A 15,592-nucleotide genomic window follows, 5' to 3' on the forward strand; every position below is an offset into this window, starting at 1 on the left:
CGCCGCCGCCGGCCCCGGGCCCCGCCTGACCGCCCTTGAGGGGCGCTCGAGCGCGGCCGCGGTCCTTTCTCCCCTTCTCTCCCCTGCTCCGCTTTTCTCCCCTTTTTTCCTTTATTTTTCTCCCTCACGGGCCTGGCCCCYGCTGCTGGCAGCAGTGAAGGACGGCGCTTGTTGGAGGAAGGGCAYGAAAGGGAAAGCAGCAGCTGGGAGGATTCATATTTATTTAGTCCCTTTGCCCACCCTGGCCCCTGGCCCAATTTAGCTACTCATTGACAGCAGAGGAGGTTCTAGACAAACAGCTCCAACGCACACTGGTTACTGCTCCTGCCACGTTACAGGTAGAAGGAAAGCAGAACTGAAGCAAGATGCCCTAAAAGTGGAGGGCAGGAGCAGGCTGAGAGAGTCAGGCTTTTAAAGGCTGGGTTGAGTTGTGTCTTCTTCCTCTTAAACACTATCTGTGTTCTCTCACAGAAAGAGATGCTATTTCTTAAAAAAAAAAGTAGAGTAACACAAATCTTAACCAAAGCAGAAGCAGATTTATCTCAGGCTTTACAGGAAAATGCAACAAAAAATCTGCTGCCTCACACCCTAAAAAGCTGCAGATCTCACACAAGTGACAACTAAAGCTACACTTTTTCTACMTTTTCATTAATTCTGAATTATAAGAAGAGAAAAAATACCAAGTCTTAGCAATTCATTCTTGAAAAATATTTTAATACACATACTGAAACCCTTTCACTTGCCCTTTTACTGCACTCGGTGAGGCTGACTTCAAAGCGGGACCCTCACTGCTTTCTTCTTAGGGAACATCCTTCTGCAGCAACAACAGCACTAGGTGAACACACACACATGCGCACACACACACACACACACACACACACACACACAGAGAGTATGTTCATACACACCAGCATTCTGGTATAAACAGTACATTTTATTACTGTATAATGCTCCTGGATCCATTAGGCATTGAAGTTTAATGAAAAAGGGACATAAAAGCTAAGTTGTTGTACACAACTTTATAAGGAAAGAAGGAAACTCTTACTAGACCAGCCTTTTAAATAAAATCTCAACTATAAAAAAAAACTATACAGAGCTGCGAACAGAATGAAATCACTTTCAATAATGTGTCACTTTTTACAACCATAACAGTATCGTCCCTCTTTTTTTTTGGAAGCATTTCTATACTTTTTACATTCAAGTTAACTATGTTAAAAAGGCAACTCGCATGTCTTCTCATGGAAGCATTATCTTTACGTTGGTAGGGACAACATTACTTGAAATTCAGGAGCAGAAAAAGAAAAATAAGCAGCTTATTACACTGCAACGAACCAAGTAGAATACACTTTCCACCATTCAAGAGTGGAGTACATGGCACCCAGTCTCCTTTGGGCAGGAAAACCTTCAGGATAAGTCAGGGAGCAGCACTAGSGCCTACTTTATCCTGCAACAGTTTTGCGCAAAGCTCTGACGGGCCTTAGTACCTGAAGGGGAATTTTCAACCACAGCGGGTAACTGCGCTGGCAGGGCATCAAGTATTGTGGTAGGCTGCAATTTAATGCATTTTATTGCAGTGCTTCCATCAGGCTGCCTCAGATACTATGGCTATGGGTCAGGAAATTTGTCAAGGAGGGTCTTTTCACAACGTTTGAAGCTGATAAATTCTTGAACCCTTTTTCAAGAGATAACCCTGATCGTTTAGAGATCCAATAAAGCTTTCAAAATCAGTTACCTAGAGAGAGGAGAGAAAAAAAAAAAAAATCAGAGTGGAACTATAAAATTGAGTAGATGTAAAGCAACAAACAAATGAAAATAATTGCATAAGATCACTACAGAAACTAAAACTAGTAACTAAGTAAGGTTAATTTCCTTAGCAAGCCCCTGACTTCTAAGTACAGTAAGATGCATTATTTCTCACTTTATTTGAAAAGCCTTTTTGTTTAATAAGTAACATATCTATATATCCAAGTTCTGAAACACAAGAGGAGGAACATGTTTCCCACAGAGAGATCCTAAAAACTTGTTCTTTATAAAACACAGCATGGTTTTGATAAGGACAAGATCCAGAAGCAGAAGTAGGCCTTACTAGTGCAGAATAGTGTTACTGTCAAACAGTTGGTAAGATGAGCAAAGCATTCAGACTAAAAGCAGTTTATATCGCTTATTTCTGTTCACTGCTCAGTGCCACAACAGATACACCTTTTGCATTTTGTAACCAATATTTTTGATTACTTCTATTACAGTTTGCTGAAACGTTCTGATTTCCCCAACTTACTCGTATTTGTAATTCATTTGCAATCTGTCGAAGTTGCTGTAATTCAAAGAGACTGTTGTAGGTCCTTTCTGCAATATTGTTAAGGGCAGAAACAAATCTTTTTGCTTGTGACCGGTTGCTCATCCCAGATCCATGCTGTGAGCGTTCAAAGTCCAGTTTTCCAAACTCATCTGAATAAGTTCCTAGCATGCTATAGAAGGCAAAAGGAAAAGCATATGAGKTTCTTCCCCACAGCATAAAATTGCTCAGGATTTTAAAGTATCGAAAAGCTGTGTTGGAAATTCTTCCTTTAGTAATGAAGTTGCTATCTAGGGAACTAAACATCTGTTCAAATCACTTTTCACCTTAAATTGCTCAACCACAATAACTGCGAATAATTACAGAAGAGAAACAAACACTTATGGCAGTGCCTTCTAACATAGTGTGCACTGACACTCATAGCTAAAGACCTACCAAACTATCACATTCATAGTTTGGACTAACACACATATCACATACACACATGTGACACACTAAGTTACATACACATATCACAGGGCATCATAGGGCTGCTGACATCATATAAAAATGAGCAGATTMATCTGTGTGTGCAGATCTTAGGTRTGTTGCGTTGTTTTTTAAAACCACKGCATATTACCTGTATTTCATTATTTCTATTACATCTTCAGCATCTTCCTTTGTAGATTTCTCCCTTAATTCCAGCCTTGCCCTTGCCTTAAAAAAAAAAAAAGGAGGTGGCGAAGAAGCATTTAATCATACTGAACATGATAACACACACAAAGGTATAACAAACACAATGTTCAAGAGGACAGAGTTGGAAATGAGGATTTAGAGAAATATTCCTCTGCATTCCAACATTCCAATGGTATCTTCTTCCTACTCGTGTTAGGAGACTGTAGGAGCAGCTTGCAATTTGTCTTTAAGTGTATCCCTGTAAAACCAGCAGAGCACAAGGATTCAGGCAGAGCTTTAGAGGAAAATGTAACAGCTTCAGCTCAAGCCATGCAGCAGCTCATCTGCAGCTTTGCTTTCCCTCCCTCCACTTTGTTGGAAATTGATGGCTTCCCTCCACTAGCCACTCCAGGGTGTTATAGCTCATAAGAAGCTGTAAAGCAGCAGTAACTCTGCAGTGTGTGCAAGACCAAACTCACAGGACACCAGCAGCAGAACGAACCCCTTGGCTTGGGGTTGAATTTACCTCTGTGAGTCGGATCAGCGACTCCAGCTGCCTCGTGGTGATGGGYGTGCCGTCCGCTCCTTGCTTCTGTTTGCGGAGCTCCAGGTAGAATTCCTGGAGGACCTTGGCAGCTTCTGGGGACAGAGCTGGGTGAACGTACTGCCGCGCGTATCCCACGTACTTCCTCAGCAGTTGGTGGGGAATGGCATCGAAGTTTTCTCCTGGTGAGATCTAAGCCCGTCACAAAGACCTTAGATCTCAAATGTCAGAACTCCATGCAATAAATTTTAACATGAACATTTCTTCTATGCTCTGCCCGATGAAATATTTTGAGTGTGTGTGAACCTYTTCCATAACGGCCTTAGTGATTCGTATGTGAACTTTTTAAGACAACAACAAAATAAGACCTCCACGTACCATACTTCACACTGTAATTAAACACATTTGGCTATTTCAGGAAAAGCAGCAGAAGCTTCTCATTTGTAATGATGTCAAGTGCCAAAGACAACTGAAAAATATTTTTTTTTTTCTTCAAAAGCCTCTTCCAGTGTTTACCAGATATGTACACACAGAAGAATAAGCCATCACTGCTGTTCTCCCCTCCTCAAAAGCACAGAGGCTAATTCCCAGCCGGGGATAATTCTCCCCGGGGTAGAGATAAAGTGGCTTAAGCTACAACTTCAGGTAACGTGATCTATCTTGCTGGAGCTGCTACAACAGGCAACTGGCAGAAAGTGAGGCCTTAAGTGGGTCCTTTTTAATTTCAAGGCCAATTATGAGAAAAAGAGGGGATTAAAGACACCTGGCCTAGCTAGCTGGCAGGGCCCAGCGCCAAGAGCCCCGCAGGAGGGAGCTGGCAGCAGCCACAAGAGCAGCCCCACCTTCAGCCTCTCCAGCAGCGGCCGATCCGGAACGGCCTCGAGGACGGAGCGGTCCTGGGTGCCGGCGCGAGCCACGACGGCGCCGCTGCATGCCGCCTGCTTGCCCGCTCGCAGGGCCATCACGTGCTCCGACAGCAAGTGGTCGTGGTCTTCGTTTGGMGTGTCCAGCAAAATAAACACCAAGTCAAACCTGGACAGCAAAGCGCTSCCCATTCTAGAGCAAAGGCGTAAGAAAACCTGCATTACCCAYGTGGCTTGTAAAAGAGTGGATGTCTACAGCAACTCTGAAAGAAATTTGGAGAAGCCCGTCCCATGTCTYGAGAATATCACAAAAAAGCAGTATGTCCCTCAAAAGCCACCAAAAATTATTGCAATAAGATTGTGTTCAAGCCAGAAAAGTACAAAAGCAATTATACGCGACCTACAAAACCACCAGAACCACCTAATCCTGAACGTGAGTTATAAACACTTCAGAAAGTGCTCACTTCAAGTTCTCGGACACTGTTTTGGCTTTGTTATAGTGTCCTCCAACGGGGTTTGCTGCAGCAATGATGGATGTCCGGGCAGGCAAGCTGCACACGATGCCGGCCTTGGCGAGGCTGATGCTTTGCTGTTCCATAGCTTCCAACAAGGCTTGATGCTGGCTTCCCATCTTATCAAATTCGTCTATCCCACAAATCCCTGGAAACAGTTAACACAAGGACAAGGGGAAAAAAAGGCAAAAAAAATACTAGAAAACACATTGATCAATGTAAAAATATATGGTATCATCCAGTGCTACATCTAAGTAGAGTCTAGTGACTGCAGGAGACGTTGGGCCAAGACTCAGCTTCATCAAGCTTGGTTTGCATTTCATGCTGCTGCAGCTGAGCCACTACCAAGGGGCCCTAACTTGCAGAAGTTGTGTCCTGAGTACATGTCAAGAGCAAACACTTAGGAATAAAGAGACGTCTCCCAAGTCATGTATTTTTCAAAAGCCATGGCAATCCAGTAGCTGGCATTAAAAGTCAGAGTCATTTTCTAACTAGGAAATCCTAACTCTGAGGCATTAAGTAAGACTGCAGAACACTGCAAATTGCAGAAGTTCAGTTTTAAAAACATCATCTACTGAGTGCCACCCATATCCCTTATGGAGGAAGGAGACACCTTCAAAGAAGTCACTGGAGAAGCTCAGAACTTCCCAGATGTGGAAAGCCAGGTTCGTGCTTCAGATGTACACTTTAAATTCACAAGAATGCAAGATGTTTAAGACCCTTTACTTGTGGGAGCAGGAGGAAGAAAATAAATTAAGGGGATAAAAGCTCAATTCAAGTTTCAATCTGAAGGAAAATCTGGACATAAACACACGTGCACCATGCAAAGCCTCTAAGGTTAGAGGCGTTACCTTGATCTCCAAGCACTAAAGCACCAGCTTCCAAGGCAAAATCTCCCGATGCCCCATCTCTGGACAGCGTAACAGTGAGGCCAGAGCTGGTGGAAGTGTTGCCACAAACATAGACGCCTCGAGGAGCCACGTTACACACTGCCTAGAAGGGAAGCACACACTCCTTGCAGCTCCAGGAGGCAAGCTCAGGCAAAACAGCAGGGATAATTYTGGGCATTGTACTTGTACATAGTCATGTCCACTGCGTTATTCACAACTATGGAACTCAGGCACAACACAGACATTGTTAAGTGTACTGGAATGCTTGGGGACACGTTATCTGTCACCGAATTGCAAACATACAACCTGGCTATTTGTTTGGTACCAAAAATATGTGAAGAGCACTGGCTACTGAAAAATGCAAGTACTACACAACTTTGCTTTTCTCCTTTGGATATTTCTTATAAAAGTTTTGATTTAGAGGAGCAACATCTCCAGGTTTATCTGAGGGACCGACTACTAGCTTYACTTGAATTAAATGGAATTAACGGAATGGAATTAAGGGAAATAGAATTAAATTAAATGGAAAATCACTCATAATTAGTAAAGATTTATAAAGATTGTTTGCACGATACTGTGCTTACAAGACAAGGTAACAAAGGATGAGAGGAAAACCATCACAGACAGTAGTAATGAATTAAGACATACTTGCAACATCTGACTTTTCCCTAATCCCGGATCTCCAACAACCAGGACATGTGGGTCTCCTCGGACTGGGATTCTGTTCTTGTCATCCACAAACTTCTGACATCCTCCAARTAAGGCCAACGCCAAACCTGCTTTCACAATCTGCAGCAGTATGTACCAAAATGAATTAAGTATTTCATCACGGCAACTAATGGCTTCCTAAAATGAGCCATAACAGTCTTTTCCCACTGGATGGGAGGCCTGAAAATCCCTCAGATGCTTCCAACAGATAAAAAGCTTTGGCAGTTTCATTCAATTCATGTACAAGCATGAAAAGTCACTCGTAAACACACCCTGCCCACCACCACATCTACAGCCAAGCTTTAAAAATCCCTTAGGAGATTATGCACTTGCCACAGCAAAAAYTTAAAACTTAAGCTATAAGCAGAGCTGTGAATTTACTTACCTCGTGGCCATAGATAGCAGGACAAAGAGAGCTGAAAAACAAAGCACCTCAGAACATGGCAATAATATAGACCTTAAACTACTACTAAATAATCACCCTATCTCACTTACAAGCATATAGCATTACTTCTAAATTACTACTACTTCTAAATTACTACTACTTCTAAATTACTACTACTTCTAAATTACTACTACTTCTAAATTACTACTACTTCTAAATTACTACTACTTCTAAATTACTACTACTTCTAAATTACAATTTCTAAAAGTAGGCTGTGATATTTCCCATGTTACCACCCTTCCTGACATTTTTGGATAAGCAGACATGTTTGATACGGGAAGGAGAAAAGCCTCTCATCTGAGTTTGCACAAACACAGAGGAGAACAAATTTCCTGCCAGTTGCTGCACCTACTCTTATCATTATCAAGTAGCTACCCTTAACCCCCATAAGCTTCCCCTTAAAGGTGCTATAATTTGGCATTCTGCGATCGCAGTTGAGAGGTTCTGAAGGACACTCACTGCTCAGAGGRTCTGGCACACCCCCTGCTTAGCTCTCTCATCTCTTTCCTGTGCTGGATAGGAGGATAAAACCATGCATATGAGTTGAATTTTGCTCAATAAGAAGCAAAATCCATGTATCTTTCGTTACAGCTTTCCATCTCAGACTTGAACTGAAATACTCCTCACTTCCCTCTATGCTTAACCCCCTTGCAAAGCTCCAATATCCTCAGTTTTCCCTACTCTGCATTCCCTGCAGCAATACTTTCTTTTCAATACTTGCTAAATCTCTATACTACATGCCTGTTACTTGTGTAGTATATCATAATTCAAAGTATATCAGATTAGCTGCTAGAAAGTTACTGTGACACAACTTACTTCACAATGAGCCTGAACAGATTTTCCTCAGCTTGAATTTCTTGAACGGCATAAAGGTCCTTAAGAGAAAATTCCATGAATGCTCTTTGAAAAGACTCATCATCAAAATTCTTGGCTTTTTGCCCTTTAGTGTTGCTGACAGAATTTGCCTCGATGTACAACAGGAACACACACTTGTCATTCTTATTTTTAGAAGCTCCTGTTAGAGAGATGACAAAGAATGAAGGGTTTTTTTTTTAAATCTGTAAGCACTGAGGTTACTGACAAGCAGCTGAGCATAATTCAGAAATATTAAGTATGGCCATGTGCAAAATAAAAGTTGCTTTTATATATGTGAATATCTCTATTTTCAAAAATTAATGCAAAGTAAAATCTTCTAATGGCATTTTTTGAGTTCACTCAGGTGTATGGTAAAGTATTTTGCCCTTTTGAATGAGACACACACCCCTCTCCACATATATACGTATATGTGTGTATACACATACATATACAAAATCTCATATGCATTTAATTCATAATCACTGTTTCATAAGACTATTTTCTTCCAGAAAAAGATCCAAGAGTTCTTAATTTTAGTCAAACAAAGAGTCATATGCAAAAAAAAAAAAAAATTCTTTAATATTTACAAAAAGAATCTACAGAGTAGAAGATTTAAACATGTACCTTAACTAATATTCCTGTAACTTGAACAGAAGGGTTACTAAACAGAGAATGCAGGGTCACAGAAAGCCACAGTTGCAGGTTGCTGCAGCATATTCTGTAATAGCTGTTTGGAATACGTACTTACTGATTGTGGAAAAAAAAAGAAGGCATCAAAAACACTTCCCCAAAGAGAAATAAGCTGAAAAGGGTAACATGCCTTTGCAGCAGCATGGCAGTTTAAAAGGTTCATAAAAGAGTGTAAACAGGTAACTTGTCTCACTAAGACTTCTAGAAATAAGTCGTCCTCCTCCCCTTAGGGGGGCAAAAAGACWTTAATCACTCATTTACTCGATGTTAGTGCTAGACATTTAGATTCAGGATCATAATTATTACTTGAGAGGCACTGCTTCTTCCTTTTCCAAGAAACTCATGGAATTTTGGTAGTTCCTAAAGAAACACATGCTTAAAGCATTTACAATTCCAGGAGCTCAAAGTAAGGCTGTTTTTACGTTRCTGTGTAAGCAGTAAGAAAAAGTCCTCACAGAGAAAAGGATGCTTTGAGATGGTTTATTTTACCTTCCTCAGTGCTTGACACCTTAACAATCCCTGTAATGGTGACCATATCTCCCGGGACACAACTGTCCACAAGATCTTGYACCAGTTCACACTCTATCGTGCGAGGGATTCGACCTGCTTCGCGCTGATCATCGGACATGAGCTCCTGCACCCTGCAATACATGAGGAATTAGCCCACATCCACCATTTCCACTTCAGTTTTGGTGCAAGAAGTCTGTACACGTGCACTCCAGGCCAATCCTTTCTCTACTGAAAAGGGAGACAGCAATAAAACACCCTCATAATGGCTTGAAATAGCAACACTAAATTTGGAAATATGGAGTCTTTTTTCAGCTAAAGCTTTAAACAGTATGTACTTATTACATATAAACCCATGAAAGGCAATGACAAACTCCAGAAACATTCATCAAATTTGGAGTTTAAATTTCCTAGCTCTGATGAGCACATTCACACAGGAATAAATACAGTGCATGAGATCATTTTATTTTGTATATGAAGCTTAATGGTCAAATATTACAGTTCTGCTGAAGGCAACCAGCAATTCTGATAGGAGAATAAACTCTGCAAAACTCAAGAAACTCCCTTAGCCCACTGCAAGAACAGGAACTTGGCATAACTGTAAAAAGGTAACAACTGACAAATTCCAGTGATTCCAGTTTGGGATCTGCACTTTAATCTCACAGTAAAACTTCCCTAAAGAAGCTGCATTAAACAGCACCCTCTAGAGCTGCTGTCATTTTTTTCCAGTGCTATCATTAAGCTTACTAAAGAAAGTACACACTGTAAAAACAGAACACAATAATTTACACAATCTCAATGCAAGAAATAGAAATAAAGAGTCCATCTTCTGCCAAGCTGACATGCCACTTGCAATAAGCTAGGTGGACAGACAGGAAATAACACAAACRGAACATAATATTATCCAGCTATATTAGGAATGAAAAATTATATGCTAAGCAATGAAAAACAGCTCCACTGCCCCCTTCCTGCACTTCAATTTCTGTGGCAGCAGCAGAACATTACCCAGAATCAAGATCTCAGTCTGAGCCATACTCATTCTATTAGACACAGAAAGCAGATGAACAGCAGCCCCAATATTATTTCCTCCTATTAAGTGTGCATCCAGGATTTGAGGTACAAATCAATATTACTGCAAATTGAAATTTTTAACCTTTAAGTCTATATTCAGTTCATTCGGCTCAGCTGTTGTAGCTAACAAACATAACTCGTAGTTCATTAAAAGCAATTACTGAATAATAGATGTAACCCAAAACAGAAAAGCTGCATAGAGCCTGAACTGACATTTCACAATGCAGTTGGTCAAGATCTGATGAAGAAACTGATGCACTGAGTAGGAGCAGTAGTTGAGGTATCCAAGTTCTCCAAGAAAACCACCACTTTGAAGCAATTTTCTCTAGTATTACTTATGGGAAAAGAACAAGGTGTTTGAAGTTACACAACATATAATGAGCAACCCTTTGGCTTTTGGCTRCTCTACTGACTTACATTTTTTTGTGCAAAGTAGAGAGATGCATTAAAGTGCTTACTTAATAGACTGCCAGTCCACTGTAGTGGTTAAAGGAGAGCTTCTGTCTGGTGTGAATGACCGGCCCCGGCACTCAGGAACAAGGCACTGTAACAGAATTCATTCCAACTCATTCTCAGCTTTAACCAATCTTTTTGGTAGCATTTCCCCCTCCACTTTTAAATCAAGCATAGTAATTAATTTTTTTTTTTTGAATCAACCCATTAAAAATTTATTGCATATTGCAGGGAGAAAAAAAAAGGTTAAACTAGAATGCACATTAGAAAATGTGTAATTAATAAAGAATCACCCAGCACAGACACCTAAGCTCTGATTCCTACCTATTACAGCAAATGCAGCCTCTCTGCATTATCTCCTTAATGATCAACCACCACCTACTCRCCACAACACCAAGATTTGCCAGAGGAGATGGTTGTTCACTTGGGCACATCAGCTTACATAAAAATGACCACAATCCTGACTAGTAATTTCATTGTTTATCTGGATTCAGAAGTTAAAACAGGAAGCTCTAAGCAAAGCCACACAAAAAGCTAATCACGAAAACCACCACAAAGAGGTGGAAAGGCCAGAAGCGACTGGTGAAATGTAATAAAGATTTTCCTGAATTTGTGCAAGTTTCTGCAGTTTCTTTCTGCTCTCTCCCAATAATAAAGTTGTACTGCAATACCAAAACACRTAGTAAGTTTTGCTTTGTTGCTTTTACCAAACGTGACAGAAAAGCAAAAGGGAAAAATATCAATTTAGATGATTTAAACTTACTTTAGCTGGAAGAGTGTACTTCCCATCAGGCAGAGGAACACCCTGGACGTCTCCACACGTGGCACACACAAAGGCTAGCTTGGTGCAGAGAGGCTTAATGTTACTGACACGCACAACGGTGCCACGCAGGGCRATGTATTTCCCATAGCAGTTGGCCCGAACGTTTTTCAGCTGAGTTATTGGATCATAGTTGTACACTCTGCATAAAAACAAAGCATTCATATTCTGAGAGCTCATTATCCTTAAATGAACACAGATGTTTACATGCAAGTTATTAGCAGTGATCCGAACAAAATTAGACAGTGACTTTAGCTACAGACCCATGGCACAGGATTTGATCCCTGTTCTTGAAATCTGCCTAATCTACTCCAGGTGTTACACTCCAGGAGCTGTAAAGTTTACACACACAGGGTGACAGCACAGGTACCTCCCACCCATAAGCATCTCGGACTAATAATACAGTGGAAAATAACCTATAGTCACATATAACTGTCTCTAATTCCACTTTAAAACCAGAGCTCAGGACTTGCAACATTGAAGGATCAAAGACTTATTTTGCTTGCACTCCAAAGCGAAGGCTGCATTTACATGTTTCAGGGGCATAACAAAGTGATCTTCAAGCCCAAGAAGACCTAGCAAAACCATTCAGAACACACTTCAGCCCCATACAAGCTGTAGAACCAAGCAACTTCAAATACAGAGATTTAAAAAAACCCTACATTAAACAAACCCACATGATCTATAGTGCCTGTGTAATCACTATATAAAGTAAGTTGCTTTCAATTATATTCCCTTGATTTTCAGTCCTGGCGGTCCAGTCCTTTATTCACACAGGACAAAGCAAACCTCTTTATATTCTGTATGAAAAAAACACCTAACATCTCTTTTATGAGCATGGCACTTTGATTCTCCTAAAATACACAATAACGGCACGTAACTTTCCCTTAGATATATGCAAGCTCTCAGGTTCTCTCCTGGACAGTTTTTCCTAGATGCTTTCCACTGGTTAAGAGCGCAGTTTTATAACAATGCAAAGATTAAAATATACCAGTGTCTGAGGAATCCAAGAGTTTAATTAAATCCACCTGCTGTGGCAGAAGATGCTTGCTCTCCCATATCCGGTCTACTGAAATAGAGTTGAAACTGCCAGTCCCTCATTTCCCAAGGCTCAACACTCCATGATTTCCCAACTCCACAGACAGCTAAGCTCACCCTCGCTAATAATTTGTTTCCAAGTTCCCTAAGGAGGTCACAATCTCAAAGTGATGATAGTAATTACCATGATTCTTGTAAAACATGCTTATGCAGAATTAGCATTGCCTTAACTTCATGTATTTCCTTTCAAAACAAAGTTTAATTAACACCACCTTATATTCTTGAGAAGTTCTACAGGTAACCCTCTAACAGATTTAAGCTAATATGAAAGAATGCATCCTCACACCACCATCAGAACACCCATACAGGGAACGATAAGTGTTATCAATTCTACTTTGGGTTCACACCTAATCAACTTCTCCATTAAGCAGCATAAACTGATACTCACTTCTCCATTTTTAAATCAACTACTATTGCAGTTTTTCATAATTCTCTGCTTACAACAACAGCTGGTTCTTCAGCTCAGAAGAAAGTTTATTTTGCCTTTTTTCTCCCCCTCATTGTAAGCCAAAACACAGCTTCACAAATTATCAAAACTAACTAAATAACCAGCCAGCTTTCAGCTCATGGGTACTGACAACCACTACACAAGAAGCAATTCAACCTTCCTGCAAACAGCCAAATAAGCACACAACACCCATTACCTGGCATGGATGTGTGGCACATTTATTATAGGTTCTCCAACAAGGGGCAATCCTTCTTCCACCTGCAGCTCAGCAGCGTGCCTTTCGAGGTCCTTTGTTAACACCTAGGCAGAGCAGAAAGACACAAATGTAGTCAATTTTACAGTATCGATTCAATTTGCTATTAAGTTTGATTACCATTGACTACTATTAGACCTGCTGCAGTCTCAGGAGCAGTCTGCTGTCTAGCAACCCCAGCTAGAGTATGTTCCTGCTCTGAATGGTTTTAGTCCTCACCTCTTTAGAATGAAATTGAAAATCTCAATACAATAAATAAATAAAAGGACTAGKCTGTCAAAAAGCAGGGAAGTGCTGCTTCTAAAGAGGCAGAGGACACAAACAGGATTTCCCCACTCACATACCAGCCTTCATTCTGCTGTGTGAGGTGGAACAAACAGCTCAGGTAACTCTCTTCATTAATCAAACTTATGCAATATGAAATTCTATTTCCTATATTAGACCCTTGCTTAATCAACTAGCTGGAAAGTGAACAAGCAAAACATATCAAGACAAAATATGATTTTGAAGGGTGTGCAGAAAATGTAGAGAAGGAAGAGTTCCTTTTTCTTATTTTTTCCTCTYTTTTCAAATACATACTGTTTATTCAAAATTAGAAAAATATATTCATTTTTAAACTATAATTGCCTTTAAGTCTCACTGATTCTTTTTCACAGGAGGTGGAAGGGCCTCAGCTTTTATCTACCAGCAGCTCATATTTACCTGGTGAATTGCCAAGCCCATGCATTGCAGTATGTTCTGAGGCATATCCCTTAATTCGGTAGCTATATCTGGTATTGATTGAGTTAGTTCCCTGTCTTCAATCAGTTCTTTATAATCCACCAGAATACTTCCTTTTCTTTCTATTTCATCCTGYGAAACATTTAAAGTTATAAAACAGTCTTCTAGTGCTTATGAAATTATTTTATATTCATATAGATTGCATATTCTATATAAAAACACATATAATTACATATATTATATAATGTACATTATACATAGTGTCACTTACATACTGAATATATTATTTATATGCAATACATAACTGTTATTTATATACAATAAATTATGATTTATGTACATATATGCAYAGCATAATTATATATAATAGACGTTAAAAAACTCATTGTTTTTCTTTTTGTTGAAAAAAGGCAAGATTATCTAATGCTATATAATTGGCAGTAGTATTTTTTTTACCTTGTCATACAGCTCAATGCGTTGAATGAAAAACTTCTCAAAGGCTTGAGTCTTCAGCACAGAAGGAGACTTGTCACCATAAGCTAGATAAAACCATACTACATCAGTAACTGGCAACACTATTTTTTATTTCRGAAAATATATAAAAAAAGCAACTTCTCTCCCATTAGTTTTTCTATTTTTGGTACCCCAAAGCTGAGGAAGGGGACATACTTCCACCTTAGGCCAGCTTCCTAAGACYGGAGTTTGCCTTAGGTGACAGGGCATGAGCAATTAAACCAAAGCTGCCTCAATATAATAACACCAACAAAGACTATAACAGCTCCTTTGACTTTGAGGTACAATTTCACATGAATAGATCATTTAAAAGATAAATAAATGAAGTAAGTAAATAAATAAATCTTGAAAAGTTGACCAAGGTACCTTTACTCCTGTTTTGGGCGGAGCATGGGTTTTACACGGCTAGCGGGCCAGGTTTAAAAATATATTTTTTACATYATCTTTTCACACTCTGTAGCCCATGGAGATTACAGTATGCCATAAAATTTCTGCTGAATATTTACTTTCATATACTAAACCTCAGCTGCATCATTTATCCCCACTACTATTATAAGCAATTCCGAGCGGAAAAAAAAAAGATATTATAAGTAAATGGGGTCTRGAAATACCTTCAGAGAAATAAAGTTTCCAGCCTTTATATGGAACAAACTGGTCCAACGTTGCCTGAATTAGCTGAGGTTTTGCTGGAAAACATTAAAGCGAGGATTAAACCGGGGCGGACACTGAACCATTCCTTTAGTTCGGTTGTTTTTTGTTCTCGTTAAGGACGTTGGATCTTTTATTTAACTTTCGTTCGCTATTGCCCCTTTCGCTCTCCGCGCTCACCGTGCTCCACCTTGCTCCTCCACTCCACGCTCTGCCCCTTGCCGCGCCACCCGCCGCGCCACCCGCCGCGCCACGCCGGGAAGCCCCTTCCGCGGCTGCCCGCCCTGCCGCGCGGCTCCTTGCTCATCCCGGGCCGCCTCACGGAGCTCGGGGCGGCTGAGGGCACAAAATGGCGGGCGCGGCGACACGGCCGCGACGCGCGAGGTCTTTTGTCCCGCCCGCGGCACCGTAGAGCTGCCCCTCAAGGGAACAGCGGCTCCCTGCCGCTCCCTCACGTTCTATTTTGGCGCCCACAGCGCGTCACTTCCGGCGCTGCCACCAATCCCGAGAGCGCGGCCCCCCCACGCCGCCTCTCATTGGAGCCGARAGCGAGGCTGTCCAGCTTCCATTGGTCACGTCGCACGTGGGCCTCGCCCCGCCCACCCAC

The 15,592-nt window shown here is 40.8% G+C and overlaps 1 protein-coding gene across 2 annotated transcripts; it reads right to left on the bottom strand.

The window, feature by feature from the left end:
* Positions 1-924: 924 nt before the first annotated feature.
* Positions 925-15,292, bottom strand: MCM8 (minichromosome maintenance 8 homologous recombination repair factor). Of its 2 annotated transcripts, XM_026034016.1 has the most exons (18): positions 15,166-15,292; positions 14,949-15,023; positions 14,281-14,363; positions 13,807-13,956; positions 13,048-13,151; positions 11,249-11,447; positions 10,491-10,576; positions 8,944-9,095; positions 7,726-7,924; positions 6,850-6,880; positions 6,405-6,545; positions 5,718-5,859; positions 4,819-5,014; positions 4,334-4,547; positions 3,474-3,683; positions 2,913-2,989; positions 2,276-2,465; positions 925-1,732 (listed from the first exon to the last, which is right to left on the bottom strand). In XM_026034016.1, the coding sequence occupies exons 1-18, from the start codon at positions 15,290-15,292 to the stop codon at positions 1,640-1,642; spliced, it is 2,469 nt and encodes an 822-aa protein (XP_025889801.1). In that variant the 3' UTR covers positions 925-1,639. The 2 variants fall into 2 exon arrangements, with proteins under 2 accessions (XP_025889801.1, XP_025889802.1); XM_026034017.1 differs by lacking the exon at positions 925-1,732 and having other exon boundaries at positions 2,404-2,465; positions 4,334-4,482.
* Between the last annotated feature and the right edge of the window lie 300 nt (positions 15,293-15,592).

The sequence above is a fragment of the Nothoprocta perdicaria genome, unplaced genomic scaffold (assembly GCF_003342845.1).
Source record: "Nothoprocta perdicaria isolate Ctin4 unplaced genomic scaffold, notPer1 scaffold_138, whole genome shotgun sequence".
Classification (NCBI taxonomy): domain Eukaryota; kingdom Metazoa; phylum Chordata; class Aves; order Tinamiformes; family Tinamidae; genus Nothoprocta; species Nothoprocta perdicaria.